We start from the raw sequence: 26292 nt of genomic DNA, 5'->3' as shown, positions 1-26292 counted from the left end.
CCAGAGGCATATAAGTTGAGGGCAGCTGTGATCTTCAGAGCCACTGGCATGGGGTGTCCACGGACACAGTTCGCGGAGATTTCAGGCCCAATCATCTGACAGATATAGCTGACTGTCTCCCTTGAGACACGGAGCTTCCTTCGGCACTGCACCTCAGACATTGAGGTAGCTGCTTTGCCACCTGTATACCCTGGCAGCAGGATAGTGGCATCTTCTGCGGTCCCTTCCACCTTCGCCCACCTCTTGGCCCTGCGCCCCTTGTACCTGCGTCTGTCCTCCCAAAGGTGGCTCCCCTGTAGGCTGAATGTGTACTCCTGGCCTTCTCCCCCTTTTAGCCCTCCCTTCCTCCTCAGAGGAACTGCCTCCAGTGGACAGTTCAGCTCCCATTCCCAGGCTTTGGGAATGCTTTCTGAAACCTGCAGGCGCAAAAAAGATTCCTCACTGCAGAGTGCTGACCTGAAGGTTAAGACTCCAGACAAAGCAGCTGGAATGTGTTTTGAATTACTGCAGATCACACAGGCAAGTTTCAATAGCCTTTGAAAAATAAATACTTGACAGTGCATACTTGCAACCCCAGTGAGCCCTCTTATCCCACCCGTGAATGAGGTTTATACAAATGTGTCCTACCTGCCTGCCCGTTGCACCCATGCGCCGACCTGAAGATTGCACAGGCGCCGAAAAATCAGCGCTGATTGGAGAATCAAGGGCCTTAAGTGGTCTGTTAATTAATGGCGGGTGCGCATCAGACATCATCGTGCAGCCACCCAACGAAATATCGCGATGGCACGCAGTGACATTGGGACGCTCGCCTGTCATCACCACGTGTCATTTCACATGCGGATGTGCAGGGCCCGCCCCCGCACATCAATGGGAAAATTCTGCCCAATATGTCATTCATAGCCTAGAGGCCCATTTTTTTCTGTAAATAAGGAAAATAATTCCGAATTCCCTTTCTGTCCCTTTATATCTGCATTTTTCCTACTTCTTTGGATCCAAGCCTGCTAATTCTTTCCCCCTTACTTGGCCCTCCTCAAATATTCGATTCTGCTCTTCTGATGCTCTCACCTAGATGTCCACTTTTCATCTTTTCCCTTGTGGCTATCTTGACCGCTGATCTTCCCCACTCCACAACACGTCACTATCTTTCAGTCTTACTTTTCACCTGCCACCATTTTAGGCTTGAATCCCTTTTGAACAATCCTGTAGCTACCTACAGCGCCTCTTGGACTTATTGGAGATTGCCATTATGGCAGCTGTTGCCAACTTTTAAAATAATAACTCCGAATGTGCACCCTGTGCTCTCAGCTAAATTTCCCTAACTTCCTAGTGGCTAATCTCACCAACCAACTTCCTGTTTCATTCAGCTTTCCACCAACATGTTAGGAGACTCTGCCAGTGGATTGACCTTCAGCACCCATTCCTTCATTCCTGCATTCCTTCCAGAACATTCTCTCACTTGTGAACAAACCTGTTCCACCCATGTGTCATGTTTTATTGTATTGGACAAAAAAAAAATCAAAAGTGAAAACACCCAGTAGGAAGAGAGGCAATTTCACTGTTTGGTGAAGGGATGTAGCAGAGGCGTAAAGAATGATTCATCAGAAAAATAACAATGACCACTGACTGGACTTCATGGCAGAAATCGTTTGGGTACAAACAAAGCATATTCCCATAAGAAGGAAAGATTGGACATCCTTAGTTAGAGCTCCCTGGAGGACAAACAGAATAGAGGTTGAAATGAAACAGAGAAAGGTTTTATAGCAAATGCCAGGTAGAGAATACAGTAGAAAACCAGGGAGAATAGAGATGCAGGTGGAAATTGAAAAGGATATAAGGGAAAAGAGAGACTGAGAATAGACTATGAGTAACAAAGGGGAACCCACAAATCTTTTACTTATATAAAAGAAGTAAAAGCATGGTTGAAGGAAAAGTGGGGCTGATTAGGGACAAAAAGTGAATTCTTGTGGAGGCAGAGGTACTGAATGCATATTTTGCATTTGTCTTCACAAAAGGGGAGGGTTAAGTTAATGTCACAGTAGAGAAGGAGCAAGGAGTAGAGATATTTGACAATATTTTTAAAAAATAGAAATGAGATGCTAAATAGATTGGCATTGCTTAAAGTTAACAAGTCGCTCGGTCCAGATAGGATGCATCCTAGATTGCTGAGAAAAGCAAGGCTGGAGATAGCAGAAATAAAAATAGGAAATGATGGAAATACTCGACAGGTCAGGCAGCATGTGTGGGGAGAGCAAAACAGAGTTGGCGTTTCAGGTCAACGATCTTTCATCAGAACTAGAAAGTTGGAAATGTAATAGGTTTTAAGCAAGTGAAAGGGGGAGGGTTGGGAAAAGAACAAATTGAAGTTCTGTGATAGACTGGAAGAGAAAAGAGTTTAAATGACAAAAGGGTTGGTGGTGCAAGGCCAAAGGGAATGGTCATGGACAAATAAAGAATCAAAACATGTGTCTAGAGGAGGTGTGAATGGCAGAATGATAAACAGCTACTATCCAAAAGCAAAACAAGAGGAAAACGAGGGTAAAACCAAAACCTGCAAATAAAAAAAAATTGGGGGCAGAGATTATGAACTGAAATTGTTGAGTTCAGAAGGCTGTAAAGTGCCTAACTGTAAGATGAGCTGCTGTTCCTCAAGTTTACGTTGAGCTTCACTAATTTAGGAGACCAAGGACAGAGAGATCACCATGAGAACAAGATGGAGAATTAAAATGACAGCAGCAGAAGCTCAGGGTCACGGTTGTGGGCTAAACAGAGATTTCTCAAAACAGTCAACCAATCTGCTTTTGGTCTTCCCAATGTAGAGCAGACCATATTATGAGCAGCAAATACAGGATACTAAATTGAAAGAATACATTAATACACGTAAATAGCTGTTTCACCTGGAAGAGTGTTTGAGGCCTTGGGTGGTGAGAAGAGAGAAGGGAAAAGGGCAGGTATTTCATTTCCTGCAGATGGAAAGGTTCCACTGGAAGGGAAGGGTTCATTGGGGCTGATTGGCGAGTGGATCAGGGTATCATAGAGAATAATAGATGTTGTGGCCACAATCTTTCAAGCATCTTTGGATGTGGGAGTGCTGGTAGACGACTGGACAATTGCAAATATTAAATGCCTGTTCAGAAGAGGGGTCATGATAAACCTGGCAACTATAGGCTGATGGATTCAGTCTATTGTCAATGGGGGAAAACTACTAGAGTCCATTTTAATCATTTTCCAGTTTCCGGGTGCTTACCATCTCCTTTTCACCATGGACATTCAAACTTTCCACAACTCCATCCCTACCAGGATGGTCTGTGGGCTCTCCTCTTTGCTCTTGAACAGAGGCCTAACTAGTCTCGTAGAATATTGGAGTCATAGAAATTTACAGAATTTTTGCCTCTACCACCCTTTCAGGCAGCAAGTTTCAAATTCCCACCGTCCTCTGGATGAAAAGAAATCCCCCCTCAAATCCCCTCTAAAGCTCCTACTTCTTATGCTGAATCAATGGAGCGTTTTGGTAGGGAGAAATTGTTTCCTCTGGCAGCTAAGTCAGTTACCAGAGATCATAGACTCAAAATAATTGACAAAAAAATTAGAGGGGAAGTAAGGAGAATATTTTTTCACACAGAAGGTTATTAAGATCTGGTGCATATTACCTGAAGTGTTTAAGAAAATAGTTAATAACTCACAACAAAGATATATCCCAGTGAGGAAGAAGGATTCTAGGGATGGGCAATAAATACTGGCCCAGCCAGCGAAGCCCACGTCCCGTGAATGAATAACAAAAAATGAAGGGGATAAATCAACCAAGGAAGTTAAAGATAGTATCAAACTTAAAGAAAAAACAAAATGTGGCAAAGATTAATGGTAAACCGGAGGATCGGGAAAGTTTTAAAAACCAACAAAAGATGACCAAAAAACAATACAGAGGGAAAAAATAAACTTTGAGGGTAAATTAGCAAGTAATATAAAAACAGACAGTAAGAGCTTCTTTAAATATATGTAAAGGAAGAGAGAGGCCAAAGTGAACATAGGCCCATTCGAGATTGAGGCTGGGGAAATAATAATGGGGGACCAGGAAATGGCAGAGGAGTTGAATAAATACTTTGCCTTCACAGTACAAGACACTAATAGCATTCCGAAAATACTAAATAATCAAGGGGCAAAATTGGGGAGGCGGGGGGAGCTGCGGGGAAGAAATAATACAATAACTATCACTGGAGAAAAAGTGCTAGGGAAACTAATGGTGCTAAAGGCCAATAATTCCCCTGGACCTGATGGGTTGCATCCTAGGATATTAAAGGAAGTAGCAACAGAGAGAGTGGATGCAGTGGTAGTAATCTTCCAAGAATCCTTAGATGCTGGAAAAGTCCCAGAAGGTTGGAAAACTGCCGATGTAACACCTTATTCAAAAAGGGAGAGAGACAAAAACAAGTAGCTATAAGCCAGTTAGCTTAACATCTGCCATTGGGAAAATGTTAGAGTCTATTATAAAGGATGTAATAGCAGAGCATTTAGAAATATATAATATAATTAAACAAAGTCAGCATGGCTTCATGTAGGGGAAATCATGCCTGACAAATTTATTAGAATTCTTTGAGGTAACATGCATGATAGATAAAGTGGAACCAGTAGATGTAATATATTTGGATTTCCAAAAGGCGTTCAATAAGATACCGCACATAAGGCTACTTAGTAAGATAAGAGCCCATGGTGTTGGGGGTAGTATATTAGCATGGATAGAGGCATGGCTAATAGACGGCAGAGAGAGTTGGGATAAAGGGGGTATTTTCAGGATGGCAACCTGTTACTAGTGGAGTGCTACAGGGATCAGTGCTGGGGCCACAATTATTTACAATATATATTAATGACTTGGATGAGGGAAGTGAACGAACTGTCGCCAAGTTTGAGGATGACACAAAAATAGGTGGGAAGGCAAGCGGTGAGGATGACAAAAAGAGTCTACAGAGGGATATAGACAGGCTAAGTGAGTGGACAAAAACGTGGCAATTGGAATATAATGTGGGAAAATGTGAGGTTATGCACTTTGGCAGGAAGAATAGAGGAGCTGAATATTATTTAAATGATGAAAGACTGCAGAAAGTTGCAGCATAGAGAGATTTGGGGTCCTTGTGCATGAATCCCAAAAAGCTAGCATACAAGTTCAGCAGGTGATAGAGAAGGCAAATAGAATGTTGGCCTTTATTTCAAAGGGATGGAGTATAAAAATAGGGAAGTCTTGCTAAAATTACACAATACACTAGTTAGATCACACCTAGAATATTGTGAACAGTTTTGGTCCCCTTATCTAAGGGGAGATACACTGGCATTAGAGGCAGTCCAGAGAAGGTTCACTAGGTTGATCCCAGGAATGGAGGGATTTTCTTATGAAGAGAGGTTGAGTAGGTTGGGCCTGTACTCATTGGAGTTTAGAAGAATGAGAGGTGACCTCATTGAAACATATAAGAATCTTAGGGGGTTTGACAGGGTAGATGCTGGGAGGTTGTGTCCCCTTGTGGGAGAGTCTAGGACCAGAGGGCTTAATCTCAGAATAAGGGGTCACCCATTTAAGACAGAGATGGCAAGGATATTCTTCTCTCAGAGGGTAGTGAATCTGTGGAATTCTTTACCGCAGAGGGCTGCAGATGCTGTGTCATTAAGTATATTCAAGGCTGAGATGGACAGATTTTTAATCAATAAGGGAATCAAGGGTTATGGGGAAAAGGCAGGAAAGTGAGGTTGTGGATTATCAGATCAGCCATGATCTCATTGAATGGTGGCGCAGACTAGATGGGCTGAATGGCCTACTTCTGCTCCTAAGTCTTATGGCCTTAAGGGGTGGTGCAATCAGATTCCTTAGGAACTTCCAAAAGGCAATTGGGCTTGAAGAGGACAATTACATTTGGGAAAATGCTGGGGTATGGGACTAAGTTGGACAGCTCTTTCAAAAAGCTGACACAGGCATGATGGCATGATTGGCCTTCTCCTGTGCTGTAAGATTCTGCATCCTGGAGATCAAAATAATTGCATGCTTTTGTTCTCTACTGCAATCACTTCTTTAAATCCCTTTCTCCTGATATCTCTATTCTCACCACCAACAGCTACAAGGAGCTCAGACTTATTTGTCACAAGATAGATCTCATTTGTTCAGCCAACTCTGTTGTGTGTTCCTTCCCTTTGCTCAAACCCTACTACCAACTCGATAACCTCGCTGTTGACTCCATTTCTATACCTGGCAACTGCCGTATCTGACACAGTTTGCAATCTTTGCATCCTGTGCGACTGAGCTGAGCTTCTGTCCACATTTCCTCTTCACGATAAAGATCATGTACTTGTCTGCCTCCAATCCTACCTCAGCCCATCTGCCGCTGAAACTCTTATCCATGCCTTTATCACCTCAATTACTTCAATGTTCTTTTGACTGGCCTGCCATCCTCAATAAACATCAATCCCGTAATGCTTTGGTGCCTGCATCCAATTTAACCCCAAATCCCATTCTCCCTCAGTGAGATACCTATCCCTCAATTCCTCAAATTTCTTTATTTGTGTTTAAATCCTTCCTTGATCTTACCTCTCCCTAACTTCGCTACCTCCTACACCAAACCCTACAACACCTTAATGCCAATCTTTCTAGGAATTTGTGGGCTATTGTGTTTTAAAAGGCAGCCTCAGTTTTGTCAACCTGGTAAATATTTTGAAATCAAAATGCACACCATTTCTTTTGATGAACAATTATGTTTTTCAAAAGATTAGAACTCATCAGTATACCACTGAGATTTTATGGTGACATACCATATGTTCTAGGGAACTTTGCACGGCTAGTGGTTAAACACTGGGTCTAAAATATTCACATCCACTGCAGTGCTAAGCAGACAAAGCTCTTCAGATGTACAGCACCCTGGGGTGTTACGATGACAACTGGTTTTGGGAATTTAAAATAGCTCGTCATCATTCAGAAGCTATGTCTAAAATATTTATGCACACGGCAGTGCTAAGTTGTCAAAATGTCTCAATTGAATACCGAATATAGCAGTATGATATAACTTGTTATGGATGATTAAGTATGACAACTCCTGCTTAATTCCCCACAAAGCACGAATGACCTCCTCCACTGTGGTAAACAGCCCAACTTTCTATCTTCTAGCTCACACAAATATGCTCTAGTCACCAAATGAAGATCCAGATAATAATAAAAACAAAATACTGCAGATGCTGGATATCTGAAATAAAAAACAAAAAATACTGGAAAACCTCAACAGTTCTGGCAGCATCCGGGAGAGAGAAACAGAGTTAACGTTTCGAGTCCATATGAGGAAGAAGGTCTGAAGAAGATCCAGATGAGCTGTTTTCTTCTCTGTCCAGGGCTATTGTAGCCAGGATATTAATTGATAGAAAAACATTGAATAAAAAGCAAAACAATTTAAGGCCATTTTACACCACGATCGTTTCTGTACACATTTTATTTTATTGTGGACTTTACGCGATTTAATTAATCTTCTAAAAGAAGGGCTTGCAATGATTTTTTTCACATATCCACTACTTAATTGAAGGAACTTGGTTATTCTGCAATCTTGTTTGATGCTAGACAAATTTCTCCTCTTATAAGTAACTTGCTTATGTTATTACATTAGAGAATTGGATAAATGCTTGAAGAAAACAAAATGATAGGGATATGGGGTAAGGGAGTGAGATTAAGCTCCATCAAAGTTGCTGTCTGGGCTCAGTGGGCTCATCGACTGAGGAGATGCTAGCTTTGTGGTAATGTTACTGGATTCGTAATCCAGAGGCCTGAACAAAATGCTCCAGTGATATGCGTTTAAATCCCACCATGACAGCTGAGGGAATTTTAAATTAATAAATCTTGAATGAAATGCTGGTTTCATTAATAACAAATTTATTAATAATAATGAAACTACCGGGTTACCATAAAATCCTAACTGGTTCACCTCTGTCTGTCAGGGGAGGAAATTTGGCATCCTTACCAGTCTGGCCTTCACGTGATTCCAGATCCACAACAATATGATTTCCACAACAATATGATTAATTGCTATCTAAATCAGCTGAGCAAGCCATTCAGTTCAATCAAATTGCTACAGAAAAATTGAATAAGAATAAAATTTGATATATCACCCGGCATAGACCTAGGTACTGGAAACAACAATGGTCTGCGCAGTCAACCCTGCAAAGTTCTCCTTACTCATATCTGGGGACTTCTGCCAAAATGGGGAGAGCTGTCCCATTGAGCAGTCAAGCAATAGCCACACATAGGTATACTCACTGAATCATACCTTGCAGCCAATGTCTTAGGTTCCTCTATCACCATCGGAGATGGTGGCCCAGTGGTATACAGTTAGGAGGAAGTAGACCTGGGAGTTCTCATCATTGACTCCAGACCCCATGAAGTCTCATGGTATCAGGTCAAGCACGGGCAGGAAAAGATGAATCATTGCTTCTCCATGTTGTTCACCACATGGAATAAGTACTGAGGGTAGCAAAGGCATACAGAATGTACTTTGGGTCCAGGACTTCGATTTCCATCACCAAGAGTGGTTTGTTAACACCACTGCTGACCAAGCTAACAGAGTCTTGAAGGACATAGCTGCCACACTGGGCCTGTGGTAGACGATGAGAGGGCATATAGGGATACACTGTTCCCACTCATGAACGAATAGAGGACGAGAGGGCACAGATTTAAAGTAATTGGCATAATAAACAAAAGTGACATGAGGATAAACATTTTCACAATGCAAGTGGGTAAGGTCTGGAATGCATTGCCTGAGAGGGTGGTCGAGGCAGGTTCAGTCGAGGCATTCAAAAGGGAGTTGGACTGTTCCCTGAAAAGAAGGATGCTTAGGGTTAAGGGGAGAAGACTTGGGAATGACACAAAGTGAAGTACCCATTCAGCGAACCAGTGCAAATACAGCGAGCTGAATGGCCCCCTTCTGTGCTGCAATAACTCTGTGATCTCCCAGTTAAAACAAAATTTCTTAAGTAGGCTATTTTAAATTTGCTATCTTTCACGCAATTGAAAACCAGACTGGGGCATGAATTAATTAATAGGGAGGAGAATTTTTTATTCTGAGAGTCATTAGTCTGTGGAATTCTCTTCCCCAGAGAGCAGTAGAGGCTGGGTTGTTGAACATATTCAAGGATGAATTAGACAGATTTTTGATCGACAATAGAGTCGGTGTTTATGGGGGAGCTGAAAGGTAAGTGGAATTGAGGCCACAATCAGGTCAGCCATGATCTTATTGAGTAGTGGAGCAGGCTCGAGAGGCCGAATGGCCTATTCCTGCACCTAATTCTTATGTTCTTGTGTGCAGCATTTATTTTGTTCAGCGTTTCTTGTCAAATACTCCTTTTGCATTCTTCTTTCGACTTAAAATTTTCAGTAACAAGTATGGCCCATATATTACTTTCTTAGTAAGGACAGATGTTTATGTGACAGGAACAAAAACACAAAATCTGAAAATGCTGCAGGTCAGGCAATATCTGAGAGAACAAATGATTTAAGAGTGATTTAACCATTTAGCTACAGAAGTGTTTTGACCAAGTGTCCACACTGAAACGTTAACTGACCTGTACTCTAGACAGATGCTGCTCATCTGTTGAGTGTGTTATGATCCTAGGCCAGATCCTCAAGTTGTTGGTAAGATCCAGTTAGGGACCAATAACCTTTTGTTTAAAGTAGATGAAGTTTGAGATTCAAGTCACTTGCTCAGTGATTTTTGAACAAGGGTTTTGAACAAACAAAAATAAACTTTACTGTACAAGGGCAAAAAGCTAAAACAATTTACAATATCGATCTTATATTGTAACATTCAGGGTTAATATGAGGTACATGTGAATTAACAGGCAAACTGTGGTCGAATGCAACACACACGGTACAAGAAATGTCAAAGGCGACTAAAACAGATATTCCATGGATTTCTCAACAACCCCCTCAGACGTCAGTAACACAGTCAACCACCGCCCCTTCCCCCCCCTACCTCACCCCTCAAAGGGCTATCTATTATTTGTTCCATGTTGTTCTCTCACAGAGTGCTGACCCTTGTTCTGCTCTTAAACAGTATAAATTTCATCACCTTTCTACCTCTTTTGCTCTGAAGAAGATTCACACAGACTCGAAACGTTAACTCTGTTTCTCTCTCCACTGATGCTGTCAGACCTACTGAGTTTTTCCAGCATTTTCTGTTCTTATTTCAGATTTCCAGCATCTGCAGTATTTTGCTTTTAACTGAGCCAACCAATCTCACTGAAACTCCATCTCTCTCACAAGGGATTCCAATCTTCATCTTCGAAAATCTGGCCTTGGAATTCTCTCCAAAAGTCGTTCCAACTCGATCGGCCCACCTCGCGGGGTTTCATTATCATCTCCCAAGATTCGGCTCCCCTGGGTTCCCAAGTATGCACTCAAGCACCAGCTCTTAAGCACACCTTCAGCTCTTCAGCCATGCTGAGAAATAGACTACTGCTCCAATTGGGTAGCTTTGCCCCAGTGGCCTGCAGCACAGAGTCACCAGCCTTTGGCTGCCTTCTTCACTTAATGTCTGCTCTCCACAGTCCTTTTCCTGTTTGGGGCTTGTTTCTCTGCTTCTCTCTTTTTAACTGAACTGGGGCCTTTCCCTGTCTCTGTCCTCTCTCTGGGATTCTTCTTTTTGGACCTCTCCCTGTCCCCTGCTTGGGACTCTAGTCTTCATGGTGCTCCAATCCTGGTCACCTGACCTGGCTTTTGAGACATTTTTCTTCTCTATACCATTGCCATGGGCCCATCCTTGGCCCAAAGAACTTACACTGCCAAACTGCACATGTGCTCCTGGTCTGCACACGTGTGGAAAGCCCGAGGTTTGTTGGGAGTTGAAATCCCCGATATCTTCTCTCAACATAAAGGTAGGTTCGACTTTCATAACAAGTGTTTCCAGTATTATCTGTTTGGATTTCAGATTCCCAACAGCTGCATTTCTCTTCCCTTTTGTTATTTAACATGTTTTATTAATTAGTTATTTTGACAGGCTCCATCTCTAAACCTCTCCACCTCCCTATCTCTCTTACCTCCTTTAAGACACTCTTTAAAATCTACCTCTTTGACCAAACCTTTGGTCATCTAGCTTAATATCTCCTTATGTGGCTTGGTGTCAGATTTTGTTCGATAATCCTTGTAAAGCTCTTTGGGATGGTTTATATGATGTTAGATGTCCTATATAAGCACAAGTTGTAGTTTTGCTACAGCTTATTGGACAGAAAATACCGGGTTTGTTTTAAGGGCTGAGTTTGACAATGGACAGATCATAAAATGCAGCCTGCCAATCAACCATTTATCCTTGTTAAAGGCGTGCTATTGGAACTCTACTTGAATTGTGTCGGCTAGCTTCAAGATGCGCCTAAAGATCGAAGGCAGATTCACTGCTGTGTATTTTTCTTAATAAAACTGCTGATTTTTGAGCGGCATAGAGGCATTTTGACAAACAAAATGGGACAGAGAAGCCTTATGCTGAAACTCCACATCTAAAAATGGCCACTGCAATTTCCTTGCTGTGAACACCTAACTGGAAGCTCATTTTGAATTTAACTGAAGTGAAGAGTGTGGTGATATGTGCCCCAAAATTTCCTTGTGTTTCCACCAATTAACCCTCCCTAAAAAATCATTTCCGCTCTAAAGGGGTCAGTGCTGAGCATGGATGGCCCACAGGTAGGAAGAGATTGGAAACTTGAAAGGTCACGCAGGAATGTGATTCTGCAAAGCTCTTTTAGCTGAGAGTGATTTCCTTGACTTCGAAGCTGTAATTTCTGAGCAATTAAAGATACATTGTAAAACTTGCTGAGAATTTCAGAGTTTAGGGCCTTGGCAGCTGAAGGCATAGTCACTAATGGTGAAGCGATTAAAATCAAGAGGGTTCAAGAGGCCAAAATTAGAGGAGTGCAGATGCTAGAAACCAATCTCCTCTCAAGATGAAGAACCTTAGGAGCTGGTGGGCATTGGTGCTTTGCTTCCAGCAGCACATGCCATCGGCCACCAACTTCCCTCAAAGTGAGTGTTCTCCATCTGCCTGCCACAATAGATCCACTCATATCCATTATCTTGCTCTCAGATAACCATTCATCTAACCTGTAACACTTCTAATCTCCTTTCTTGGAGAGGACTATTAAGAAACATTAATCACCTTATAAGAGGGCTAATAGAAGGCCTCCCTGGAAAAGATACATAAAACATACTGAATTGCCAGAAACATACACATTTACTACCATGTTGTCCTTTCATTGTACTGTACTATTACAGTTACCTCTTATCACTGTCACCAACCCTTGTGTCCAAAATGATCTTCATACATGATCACAACCACTTATTCCTACATGGTGATACTTCAGTTTGTGACTGGGGTTATACTTATGCAGCCTTCATGGAGTGATGTGACACTTGTATCACTAGCCTATGTCCTTAAAGGTCCTGCTTCCAGTATCACATTTGCTTACATGCCCAATGCCTACTTGGCCCAGACCCAAAGCTGTCCTGTGCCTTGCTATGCTGGCTTTGGAAGACAGTTGCATTGATGCAGCACATTGCTACTGTTGTGACAAGCAGTGACATGTGCAATTGTTGTAAACCCAGTGAGGGCTGGACACAGGCTCAGTGGGTTAAAGCTCTGGTGAGAGCAGATTGAATAGTCCCATTTAAGTCATGAAAACTCTGAGCTAAGCTTCTCTTGAGGTTGTCTATAGGTTTCATGAATTTTACCCACTGAGTCCATTTGTTTTGAAAAATAAAGTGACACAATAACAAATTATATTTATGTAGGACCTGGGGAAGTGATGGCATAGTGGTATTGTCACTGGACAATTCCAGAGACCGAGGGTAATGCTCTGGGTACCCGGGTTTGAATCCCACCATGGTGGGATGGTGAAATTTGAATTCGATAAAAATCTAGAATTAAAAGTCTAATGACAACCACAAAACCATTGTCAATTGTCGTAGAAACCATACTGCTCTAAAACTCACTAATGTCCTTTAGGGAAGGAAATCAGCCGCCCTTACTTACATGTGACTCCATACTCTCAGGTTGACTCTTAAATGCCCTCTGAACAAGGGCAATTAAGGATGGGCAATAAATGCTGGCCAAGCCAACGATGCCCACATCCCATGAACGAACAAAAAAATTGTAAAAGTCCCAAGGTGCTTCACAGGAAGATTATAATGTCCACTGTTCCGCAATTTAATAGAGCCTTTCATGAATACATTTGATAACCTTCTAAAAAATGATTTCAGAGTGCCTGTTGTAGATATTTATGAAAGATTTGTGGTACTTCTACATAAAATCAAGTTTGTTCTTCCTTTGCACTATCCAACTTGGATTATTGGCAATGGGACCTTGAGAGGTACACCTGTTACTGGAATCTTGAATGCTTTCCATTGAGCTTCAGACAATGCTGGAAGCAGTGCTCTACTGGTAGAATAACCCTAGCCGGTTACACACCATGAATTTCACCAGTCCTGGTAAACAGTGTAGTTTTAGTCACTTCACTATTAGTAAGCAGTGTCTATGTTCTCCTTAATTTAGGTAAATTGTATATTTCCTTGTGGGAATAGGATGTGCATAAGTTACATATCAGGCAAGTGGAAGTTTAAGTGCATGCAGTCATCAGTGGTTTAGAGATACAAATAAAATATGGCAATTTTCAAGTAATGTCGGATGACTGGGCAGAATTTTGCCCTCAGATGGCGTGCGGGCCCCACCAGCTTAGTGCGGGCGGCTAGCAGACCCCCGCCACTGAAATGGGGCCAGCCACCATTTTAAGTGGGTGGGCCAATTAAGGCCCGCCTAGTGGCATCCCCGACAGGAAGTGCTATACGCTTCCTGTTCCGGCGGGGGAGGCAATCCCCAACTGTCAAAGTGTGCTCTTTCGCGAAAGAGTGCACTTCTCCCTGAGGCAAAGTCCTGTCTCAGGGAGAATACTGACAGTGGAAAAAAACTTTAAAAATAGAAACATTAAAAAATTATTAACATGTCCCCCTCATGTGACAATGTCACACAAGATGGGACATGTTAATAAAGAACACAAACTTTATTAATTGTTTACAAAACGGACATGAAACTTCATCCCGCCAGTGGATGAAGTTTTATGAATAATCTGGAGCCCGCTGGGGCTCCTGGCCTGCCCGCCAGCCTTAAGGTTGGCTGGGCAGGTCTTTAATCACTTTAATTAGCCATTTCAATTGGCCATTGACAGGTCAGCGGGCGGACAGCTGATTTCACTGTCCACCCGCCTTCCTAAAAATTTAAATGGACCGGGATGACGTCGGGGATTCCTCCTGACGTCATCCCGCGTCATTTTCCCCTCGGCGACCGGGCCCCACCCCCAAATCGCCGAGGGGAAAATCCTGGCCTATCTCACCAAAAGAAAATTTGGAAAACAAATCCTGTTCTAAGTGTCCAGTGGGATGAAAGTCTTTGTTCTGCAATAGCCCCATTGCAGATAACAGTTATAAAGAAAGAAAGACTTGCGTTCACATAGCACTTTTAGAACCTCAGGACATTCCAAAGCACTTTATAACAAACGAAGTACTTTTGAAGTGTAATCACACGTGACAGCCAATTTACACACAGCAAGGTCAAACAACTAACTATGTGACAAGATCAAATTATTTGTTTTTGTGACTTTGATTGAGGGATAAAGGACACGAGAGATAACTCCCCTGATCTTCTTCAAAAATAGTGCCATGGGATATTTTACATCCATCTGAGATTAGATGTGGCCTCAACATTATGTCTCATTTGAAAGACCGCACCACTGACAATGCAACATTCCCTAAGTACTGTACTGGAGTGTCAACTTAGATTTTTGTGCTCAAGGGTTGGGGCTCGAAACCACAACCTTCTGAATCAGAGGTGAGAGTGTTGACAACCGAGCCACGTCCTGAGGTACATGGCACTAATATGTCAACTTGTCCAATTGGTAGCACACTCAATTATGAGATAGAAAGTTATGGGTTTAAGCTCCATTCTAGGGCATGGGTGCTCCATTTTCAGTATGGCCATGTATTAAATGATAATTAAATCCATTTCATCTGTTCAAGTGGTTCGGGAAGATGTTAAAAGATGACATGATGCCATTTGAAGAACAGGAAGAAATTATTGGTGCCCAGGCTAACAGACTTTGCTCAACTAAAGCAAATTAACCAGTTTTGGGATCTTGATAATCATGAAATGCTATCTCCTTTGTCTACATAACAACAGTCAATGAACTGTAAAATAATTCATTGTGCATTCATATCAGCAGTCAGCTTTTCAACCCATATCTGAGAAAAATCAACTGCAAAAGTCAAAACTGACAGGGAAATATAAGGATTGACAATAATCAAAATAAATCCAATAGGTCATCTCCAGACACGGGTGGTGATCAGAACTGAATTGTCATTTGCAAATTATAATGATGCCTGTATTATTGCTTTTAATTCTGTACTTAAAATATTTCCAACCTTTCCAGGAAAAGCTAGTTCTGACTTTGAACAGGTAATTATCATAGGGTCTGAAATGTCAGAAATGCCATAAAAAAAGTGTGAAAAATGTAAACTTTTGATATGAAAGGCCCTTCCCCCTGAAAATAAATCTCACCTTGAGTACTCACATTCTCCTTCTGCAATTATAATATGCATCTTTCCTGCAAACTGTTACAGGGTACTTTAGGATTTTATGACTACAATGAAAGTGACAAAAAAAAAATTGGGTGTGACCTGCAGCTTGAGTTATGACCTTTCCATTTCCAATGTACTGTTGGCTTTTGAGTGCCACAAGATATATATTCAGGGCCAGTTGTCAGTTATCAGCTTTTCTGAGGCTGTCTCTAACTTTGTGATCTAGATCAACTTTCAACTCCAGCAAAACTGCTTCATGCAGATAAAAATGCTTTTTGCACACTGAAAGGTGTAGCTGGGTTCTGACAGTAGTTTGTTTCACTTTGCAAAGAGCGTGTTGTAATTGCATTTGTGATTTAATGATGCATTAATTTTGTCTTCCACAGTGAGATCAGCCGATTGGAACTTGGTTTAATCGTTGAAGTCTGGAACAAAGGGCTAATCTGGGATACAATGGTGGGCAATGTATGGATACCACTGAAGTGCATTCGGCAATCTGATGAGGTAAGGTGGCTTGAAAGTGATTCAAAATACCTTTTTAACTCGCATTTTGCAAAAATACCTTGGGGGGAAAAAAGCTCTCTCTACAAACTGATCCTTTGGTCTTCTAAACCATTTAATAATATCTCCTTTAATGGCTTTTCTTGGTAGCTTATTAACACTTCTATTAATTGCAACACTGTACCCTAATTGCATTTTTATAACAGTTGAGCACAGTATTATTGTTTCCTGGCTTTATGACATGCAGCTGAAGACCAGGGTGTGTTTCATTCAGCACACATTTCCTCTTCTTTACTTGCTCCCTTACATCTACAGTGTATTGCATCTGGCACCTATTAGGCCTGAAAAATATAAACCTTTCTGATTCAGGTTGTAATTTTCTTTCCTCATCATTTGGTTTCCGATTGTATCATCTGCAATTTTTTCCTACTAAACTTTTTCCATGGCAATACTTCATAGAAGTAAAATTGCGTAATAAATAGCATCCTATGTGACTGTGACAAAGGTAAACTCCTCTCCTTGCCCTTCTCAATCTGTCTGTAGCCTTGAACATGAATGACCACACCATCCTCCTCCAGAGTCTGTCTGCTGTTGTGCAGCTGGGTGGGACTGCTCTTAACTAGTTTCATTCTTATCGATCTAAGCATATCCAGAGTATCACTTGCAATGGTTTTTCTTCCAGCACCTGCACCATTACTTCTGTAGGCTCATGAGGCCCTTGGCAACATCACAAAAAGTAGAGCATTAGTTTTTACATGTATGCTGACAGCACCCAGTTCTACTTCACCACCGCCTATTTCAACGACTCCTTTGTTGCTAAATTATCAGACTGCTTATCTGACAACCAGTACTGGGTGAGCTGAAATTTACTCCAATTAAACATTGGGAAGACTGTGAAAGAGAATTCCAAAGACCCTCTCAGAGAAGAAATTCCTCCTCATCTGCATCTTAAATGTTTTGAAACTGTGCCCCCTAGTTCTGGATTCCTGCACGAGGGGAAACATTCCCTCAGCATCTACCCTGTTTAGCTCCTTCAGAATCTAAAACATTTGAAGCCCATGTCCAGTGGCGTACCACAGGGACCTGTGCTGGGTCCCCTATTATTCGTCATTTATATAAACGACATGGATGATTATGTTGGGGGTAGGATTAGTAAATTTGCAGATGACACAAAGATTGGCCAGGTGGTTAACAGTGAGGTTGATTGTCTTGGGCTGGAAGATATAGACGGGATGGTCAAATGGGTAGATAAATGGCAGATGGAATTTAACCCTGAAAAGTGAGAGGTGATACACTTTGGAAGGAGTAATTTGACAAGGAAGTATTCAATGAACGGCATGACACTAGGAAGTTCTGAGGAACAAAGGGACCTTGGCGTGTGTGTCCGTAGGTCTCTGAAGGCGGAGGGGCATGTTAGTGGGGTGGTGAAAAAGGCATTTGGGACACCTGCCTTTATCAATCGAGGCAAGATTACAAAAGTAGAGAGGTCATGTTGGAGTTGTATAGAACCTTGGTGAGGCCACGGCTGGAGTACTGTGTGCAGTTCTGGTCGCCACATTATAGGATGGATGTGATTGCACTGGAGGGGGTGCAGAGGAAATTCACCAGAATGTTGCCTGGGATGAAACATTTAAGTTATGAAGAGAGGTTGTATAGACTTGGGTTGTTTTTGTTGGAGCAGAAAAGACTGAGGGGTGACCTGATCGAGGTGTACAACATTCTGAGGGGCATGGACAGGGTGGATAGGGAGCAGCTATTCCCCTTAGTTGAAGGGTCAGTCACGAGGGGACACAAGTTCAAGGTGAGGGGCAAGAGGTTTAGGGGGGATGTGAGGAAAAACTTTTTTACCCAGAGGGCGGTGACGGTCTGGAATGCACTGCCTGGGAGGGTGGTGGAGTCGGGTTGCCTCACATCCTTAAAAAGTACCTGGATGAGCACTTGATACGTCATAACATTCAAGGCTATGGGCCAAGTGCTGGTAAATGGGATTAGGTAGGTAGGTCAGGTGTTTTTCACGTGTCGGTGCAGACTCAATGGGCCGAAGGGCCTCTTCTGTACTGTGTGATTCTGTGATTCTGAAGATCACCCCTCATTCTTTTTAACTCCAATGAGTATAGGCCCATCCTGCTCAAGCTTTCCTCATAAGGCAACCCCTTCATCTCAGGAATCAGCCTAGTGAACCTTCTCTGAACTGCTTACAATCCAGACACATCCTTCCTGAAATAAGGAGACCAAAACTGCACACAACACTTCAGGTGTAGTGTCAACAATGCTCTGTACAGTTGTAGCAAGACATCCTTATTTTTATATTCCATCCCTCTTGCAATAATGACCAACATTCCATTTGCCGTCTTAATTGCTCACTGTACCTGCATGCTAACTTTTTATGATTCATGTACAAGGACACCCAGATCCCTCTATATAACAGCATTTTGCAGTCTCTCTCCATTTAAATAATATTCTGCTTTGCTATTCTTACCAAAGTGGACGTCACTTTTTTCCACATTATGCTCCATCTGCCAAATTTTTGCCCACTCACTTAACTTATTTATATCCCTTTACAAATTCTTTGTGTCCCTCTCAAAACTTGCTTTCCTACCTATCTTTGTATTATCAGCAAATTTGGCTACAATACAGTTGGTCCCTTCATCTAAGTCATTAATATAGATTGTAAATAGTTGAGGCCCCAGCACGGATCCCTGTGGCACTCCACTTGCTACAATTTGCCAAGTTGAAAATTATACTTTTATTCCGACTCTGTTTCCTGTTAGTTAGGCAATCCTCTACCCAAGCTAATATATCACCCCCATCACCGTGAACTCTTATCTTGTGCAGTAAGCTTTTATATGACACCGTATCAAATGCCTTTTGGAAATCCAAATACACTACATCTACTGGTTCCCCTTTATCCACCTGTCCTGTTACTTCCTCAAAGTGCTCGGATAGAGTTGTCAAACAGGATTCCCTTTCACAAAACCATGTTGTTTCTGCCTGATAAGTGTCCTGCTACTACCTCCTTAATAATGGATTCTAGCATTTTCCCAATGACAGATGTTAAGTTAACTGGCCTATAGCTTCCTGCCCACTCTAGAAGTGTTACATTTGTGGTTTTCCTATCTGCTGGGACCTTTCCAGGAATTTTGCATCCATTATCTCTGCACTTTTTTTTAATTCATCACTGGCTAGGCCAGCATTTATTGCCCATCCCTAATTGCCCTTGAGAAGGTGCTGGTGAGCTGCCTTCTTGAACCACTGCAGCCCTTGTGGAGTAGTTACACCCATAGTGTTGTTAGGGAGTTCCAGGATTTTGACCCAGCGACAGTGAAGGAACGGTGATATACTTCCAAGTCAGGACTTGTGAACCTTTAGTCCCATTAGCTTTCCTGGTTCTTTTTCTATCGTATTCCTGCTTGTTTTAAGTTCCTCCCTCCCTTTTGCCTCTTGGTTTTCTGCCTCTTGCGTCTTCTAATCTGATGACAGCTGCAAAATACTTGTTCGAAGTTTCTGTCATTTCCTGGTTTCCCATAATTAATTGCTCAGTCTCACCCTCGAAGGGACCAATGCTCACTTCAGCTATTCTTTTCATTTTTATATACCTGTGGAAGCTTTTACTATCTGTTTTTATATTTATTGCTAGATTTCTCTCATTTTTTAAAATTCATTCACGGGATGTGGGCTTTGCTGGCTGGGCCAGCACTTATTGCCCATCCCTAGTTGCCCTTGAGAAGGTGGTGGTGAGCTGCCATACTCCAGTGTTGCCCTCTTTATTATCATTTTGTCATCTTTTGCTAATTTCAAAAATGTTCCCAATCTTCTGGCCTATCATGAATCTTTATGGAATTGTATGTCTTTCCTTTTAATTTGATACCATCCTTAACTTCCTTAGTTAGGATGGATGGTGCACCCTTCTCAGAGTCTTTGGCCGGGATTTTCCCGCCCTGTTGCGGGCAGGACCCGTCGTGGATGAGACGGCGCCCCAGCCAGAAGTCCATTGATTTGCGGTGGGACCAGAAGATTGCAGAAGCAGGCGGGTGCGGAAAATCCCACCCTTTCTTTCTCAATGGAATACATCTTTGTTTAGAGTTATGAAGGATCTCCTTAAACGTCTTCCACTGCTTCTCTAGTGTCTTACCTTTTAACCAATTTTCTCACTCTACTTTAACCAACTCTGTCTTTATACCCTTGCCTGCCTTTAAATTTAAGACCCTAGTTTCAGACCTACATTTCTCACCCTCAAACTGAATGTGGAATTCTATCATGTTACGATCACTCTTATCTTGAGGATCCTTTACAATGGGGTCATGAATTAATCCTGTCTCATTAAACATTTCTCGGTCTAAAATAGCCTGTTCCCTGGTTGTTTCCAGTATATCATCTTGTTCTAAGAAACTGTCATGAATGCATTCTATGTACTTATCCTCCAGGCTACCTTTGCCAATTTAATTTGTCCAATATGAGGATTAAAATTGCCCACAATTATTGCAGTACCTTTCTTCCAAGGCCCCAATATTTGTTGATTGTCCTACAATGTCCTATAGTGTAACTGCTCTCAGGGGGCCTATAAACTATTTCCGCCAGTGACTTCCTTCTTTATTTCTTATCTCCACCCAAATTGTAACTCAGCCTCCCTGCTGGGATAAGTGCATTTGGACCTTTAGAAGTTAGGACAGTCATTTATAATGGGCTCAGCTGTTATAACAATCCTTGGAAAATGTCAACAATTAAGTCTCTTGACCTGCGGGAACAGATGGTAATGTTTTTTCTAAGATACACCAGATGACCTATCAATCAGTATACTCTAACAGCGTGTACTTTGTTTCACTCCAGTAAACAGCTGCCGTCTAGTTTTTTCTGCTTTGAAAAGGCTGGGGATTTAAATAACTTCAAATCATGGCATTTAAACAGATCTTCTCAATCCTTCAAGAGGGTTATGTCTCCTCCATAAATCCATGACTCCCACTCTGCAGGTTAAGGCCCTTGGAACAATGAAAATGTAGTGTGTTTGAACTCAGCACTATTTTCAAATGGCCCCACAAATTTGTGTTTCACACCTGTACAATTCACTACCCGCCCCCTTTCTGCTACTGGCAAAAGTCGCATCGGCTGGAAATGGGGTAGAACTTCTACATTTGGGTCCCACCTGCCATTTTTAAAGGTCTCTGGAGTCATTCCTACTCCGTGAAAATATGGCACTCTGTCTCTAGTAGCCATCATGTACTCATTTTGTTTCTATTTTCGTTATCAATTCATCCATCTTATTACAAATGCTGTGTACATTTAGATAATCTGTAAAATCATCTTCTTACCATTTTGCTGGTGCAGTCTTATGTTTGTATGCCCTGTCCCTTCCTGTCACACTACTTATCATTATCTGTATTGATGCCCTGCACTATGCCCTGTCATCATTCTTCAATTTTGCAAATCTCTAATCATGTGCAACCTTCCCCCCACACTCCTCATTATTTAGTTTAAAGCCCTCTCTGTAGCTCCAGTTATATGATTCACTATGGCACTGGTCCCAGTGCGGTTCATATAAAGGCTGTCCCAATGGTAGAGCTCCCACTTTCCCCAGTACTGGTGCTGCATGAATGGTGTCCCATTTCTACCACACCATTCTTTCAGCCAAGCATTCAACTCTCTGATCTTATTTACCGTATGCCAGTTTGCTTGTGTCTCAGATAGTAGTTTATTTCTTATTCTTTCATGAGACGTGGGTGTCTCTGGCTAGGCCGGCATTTTTATTGCCCATCCCCGTTTGCCCTTGAGAAGGTGGTCGTGAGCTGCCTTATTGAACCACTGCAGTCCAGGTGGCATAGGTATACCACATCAGCAAAGTGATGGAAAGGGTTGTTGACAGTGCTATCAAATGTTATTTACTCAGCAATAACCTGCTCACTGACGCGCGGTTTGGGCCCCGCCAGAGCCACCAAGCTCCTGACCTTATTACAGCCTTAGCCCAAACTTGGACAAAAGAGCTGAGCTCCAGAGGTAGGTGAGAGTGACTGCCCTTGACACCAAGGCAGCATTTGACAGAGTGTTGCATCAAGGAGTCCTAGCAAAACTGGAGTTAATTGGAATCAGCAGGAAATCTCTCCACTGGTTGGAGTCATACCTAGCACAAAGGAAGATGGCCGTAGTTATTGGAGGTCAGTCATCTCAGTCTCAGGACATCACTGCAGGTGTTCCTCAGGGTAGTGTACCAGGCCCAACCACCTTTAGCCCTTCATCAATGACCTTCCCTTCATCATAAGGTCAGAAATGGGCATGTCTGCTGATGATTGCATAATGATCAACACCATTCGCGACTCCTCAGATACTGAAGCAGTCCGTGCTCAAATGCAGCAAGACCCGGAAAACATTCAGGCTTGGACTGACAAGTGGGCAAGTAACATTCGCGCCACACAGCCAGTCCCTCACAAGCGCCGGACAATGACCATTTTCAACAAGAGAGAATTCAACCATCGCCTGTTGATATTCAGTGGCATTACCGTCGCTGAATTCCCCACTGTCAACACCCTGGGGGTTACCATTGACCAGAAATTGAACTGGATCAGCCATATAAATACTGTGGTTACAGGAGTAGGACAGAGGTTGGGAATTCTGTGCAGAGTAACTCACCTCCTGACTTCCCAAGCCTGTCCACCATCTACAAGGCACAAGTTAGGAGTGTGATGGAATACTCCCCACTTGCCTAGATGAGTGCAGCTCTAACAACACTCAAGAAGCTTGACACCATTCAGGACAAGGCAGCCTACTTGATTGGCACCCCATTCACCACCTTCAACAGTACTCCCTGCACCACCGCATGGTGGCAATAATGTGTACCGTCTACAAGATGCACTGCAGCCACACAGCTTTGACAGCACCTTCCAATCTCGTGACCTCTACCATCTGGTAGTACAAGGGCAGCAGATGTATGGGAACCCCACCATCTGCATGTTCCACTGTAAGTCACACACCATCCTGACTTGGAACTATATCGTCGTTCCTTCACTGTTGCTGGGTCAAAACCCTGGAACTTCCTCCCTAACTGTGGTGTACCTACACTACATGGATTGCAGCGGTCCAAGGCAGCAGCTCACCACCTCCTTCCCCAGGGCAACTGGGGATGGGTAATGAATGCTGGCCTAGCCTGCGATGCTCACATCCTGTGAAAGTATTTAAAAAACAACCATAATGCAGGTGGGAGGGAGTTTCAAGACTTTGACCCCACGACAGTGAAGGGACGGTGATATAGTTCCAAGTTAGGATGATGTGCGGCTTGGAGGGGAATTTGCAGGTGCTGGTGTTCGCATCTATCTGCTGCCCTTGTCCTTCTAGGTGGTAGAGGCTGTGGGATTGGAAGGTGCTGTCGAAGGAGCCTTGGTGAGTTCCTGCACCGCATCTTGTAGATGGTACACACTGCTGACACTGTACGTCGGTGGTGGAGGGAGTGGATGTTGAAGGTGGCGAATAGGGTGCCAATCAAGCGGGCTGCTTTGCCCTGGATGATATCGATCTTGAGTGCTGCACTCATCCAGACAAGTGGACAGTATTCCATCACACTTCTGATTTGTGCCTTGTAGATGGTGAACAGGCTTTGGGCAGTCAGGAGCTGAATTGCTCTCCCACGAATTCCCAGCCTCTGACCTGCTCTCATAGCCACGGTATTTATATGGCTGGTCCAGTTCAGTCCTGGTCAATTTTAATCCCAAGTTGTTGATGGTGGAAGATTCAGCAATGGTAATGTCATTGAATGTCAAGGAGAGAAGGTTGGATTCTCTCTTGTTAGAGATGGTCATTGCCTGGCATTTATGTGGCGCGAATGTTACTTGTCACTTAGCAGCCCAAGCTGGAATGTTGTCCAGGCCTTGCTGCATATGGGCACAGACTGCTTCAGTATCTGAGGAGTCGCGAATGGTGCTGAACATTGTGCAATCATCAGCGAACATCCCCACTTCTGAGCTTATTATGGAAGGAATGTCAGCTGGTTGAGCCAAGGGCACTACCCTGAGGAACTCCTGCAGCGAGGTCCTGGGATTGAGATGAATGATCTCCAACAACCACAACCATTTTCCTCTAGGCTAGGAATGACTCCAACCATTGGAGAATTTTCCCCCGATTCCCATTTACTCCAGTTTTGCTAGGGCTGCTTGACGCTATACTCGGTCAAATGTTGCCTTGATGTCAAAGCCAGTCCCTCTCATCTCACTTCTGTACATGTTTGTATAAAGGCTGTAATGAAGTCAGGAGCTGTGGCCCCAGCAGAATCCAAACTGAGCGTCAGTGAGCAGGATATTGCTGAGTAAATGCCACTTGATAGCTCGGTCGATAACCCCTTCCATCGCTTTGATGGTGGAGAGCAGATTGATGGGGCTGTACTTGACCAGGTTTGCTTTGTCCTGCTTTTTGTGGACAGGACATACCTGGGCAGTTTTTCAATTGCTGGATAGGTGCCAGCATTGTAGCTGTGCCGGAACAGCTTGGCTAAGTAATCCAGAGATTATTACCTTTGAGGTACTGCCTTTTAAATTAGCTCCTAGCTGGTCATGCTCCCATGAAACGATGTGGCACTTTGCCTCATGTAAATTGGCTGTCACATTTTCCTACATCATCACAGTGCCTTCACTTCAAAAGTACTTCATTGGCTGGATACGTCTTTTTGATGCTTTTAGTTTATGAAAGGAGCTATATACTGCTGTTTTTTTGTTTTTTTCGTATTGCTTGTTCTTCAATTATTCAGGGGTACAGCAGCATAGGAGTTATGTTACTGGGCTGGTAATCCAGAAGATGTGCATTGAAATCCGACCATGGGTCAATGAATTTGAATTCAGTTTGCATTTGCAAATAAAAAGCTGGTATCAATAGAAGTGAATTTGTTGGTTTCACGTTGAAAAATCCAACTGGTTCGCCAATGTCCTTTAGGAAAGGAAACCTGCCTTTGTTAACCAGTCTGACATATATATGATAGCAGTCCCACATCCTCTTAATTGCCCTTTGAAATGAACTAACAAACCATTCAGTTGCATCAAATCTTGTAAGGCAACGAGGGATGGTCAATACATGCTAGCCTTACTAACGATGCTCTCACATTACGAGATTAAAGACCAAGAGTAGGGTTTAAACTTAGCTATTCAGACTGACCAAAGATGGGAAGTGGTGTTCCACAGGAATTTGTCCTTTGTGGTTGGGGGGGCGGTGGGCACAGTTGTTCGCAATTTGTTTGAATGATTTGGATTTAAAATATTACAATTTCATTATTTGTGGATGACACCAAATTGGGAGGTACAGGTAGTACCAGGTACTGATGTGACAAAATACAGGAAGATATTAATAAGCTTGCAGAATGGACATGTAAATTGGCAAATGAATTTGAATATAGATCTGTGTGATGGTGCATTTTGAAAGGAAGAATAAGTAGGCCATGTACTGCTTGAATAATAGGAGTCTGAGTGGCGTAAAAGAGCAGAGGGATCTAGTCGTGGAGATGCAGAAACCACCAAATGTGGCGGTGTAGGTTAATGAGGCAATAAAAAAGCAAAGTAAGCACTGGGGTTCATTTCTGGAATGATAGAATTGATAAACAGAGATGCTATGTTAATCTTATATCAAGGCCTTGGTTAGACTACACTTGGAATAGAAACATAGAAACTAGGAGCAGGAGTAGGCCATTTGGCCCTTCGAGCCTGCTCCACCATTCATTATGATCATGGCTGATCATCCAACTCCATAACCTGCTCCCGCTTTCTCCCCATACTCTTTGATCCCTTTCGCCCCAAGAGCTATATCTAACTCCTTCTTGAAAACATACAATGTTTTGGTCTCAACTACTTTCTGTGGTAGCGCATTCCACAGGCTCACCACTCTCTGGGTGAAGAAATTTCTCCTCATCTCAGTCCTAAATGGTCTACCCCATATCCTCAGACTGTGACCCCTGGTTCTGGACTCCCCCACCATCGGGAACATCCTTCCTGCATCTACCCTGTCTAGTCCTGGTAGAATTTTATAGGTTTCTATGAGATCCCCCCATCATTCTTCTGAACTCCAGTGAATATAATCCTATTCGACTCAATCTCTCCTCATATGTCAGTCCTGCCATCCCAGGAATCAGTCAGGTAAACCTTCACTGCACTCCCTCTATAGCAAGAACATCCTTCCTCAGATAAGGAGACCAAAACTGCACACAATATTCC

The 26292-nt window shown here is 42.8% G+C and overlaps 1 protein-coding gene across 3 annotated transcripts in view; it reads left to right on the top strand.

Moving 5' to 3' along the window:
• unc13bb (unc-13 homolog Bb (C. elegans)) overlaps positions 1-26292 on the top strand; it is a 754941-nt gene that overhangs the window by 341532 nt on the left and 387117 nt on the right. For all 3 annotated transcript variants that reach the window (XM_078550332.1, XM_078550323.1, XM_078550314.1), the window contains exon 4: positions 16006-16123. In XM_078550332.1, coding sequence (XP_078406458.1) covers positions 16006-16123 — 118 coding nt within the window. The remainder of the gene's footprint in view (positions 1-16005; positions 16124-26292) is intronic.

Source organism: Cetorhinus maximus, chromosome 1, assembly GCF_964194155.1.
Source record: "Cetorhinus maximus chromosome 1, sCetMax3.hap1.1, whole genome shotgun sequence".
Lineage (NCBI taxonomy): Eukaryota > Metazoa > Chordata > Chondrichthyes > Lamniformes > Cetorhinidae > Cetorhinus > Cetorhinus maximus.
The sequence above is the reverse complement of the archived record's forward strand: the minus strand, read 5'-3'. Positions and strand labels throughout refer to the sequence as shown.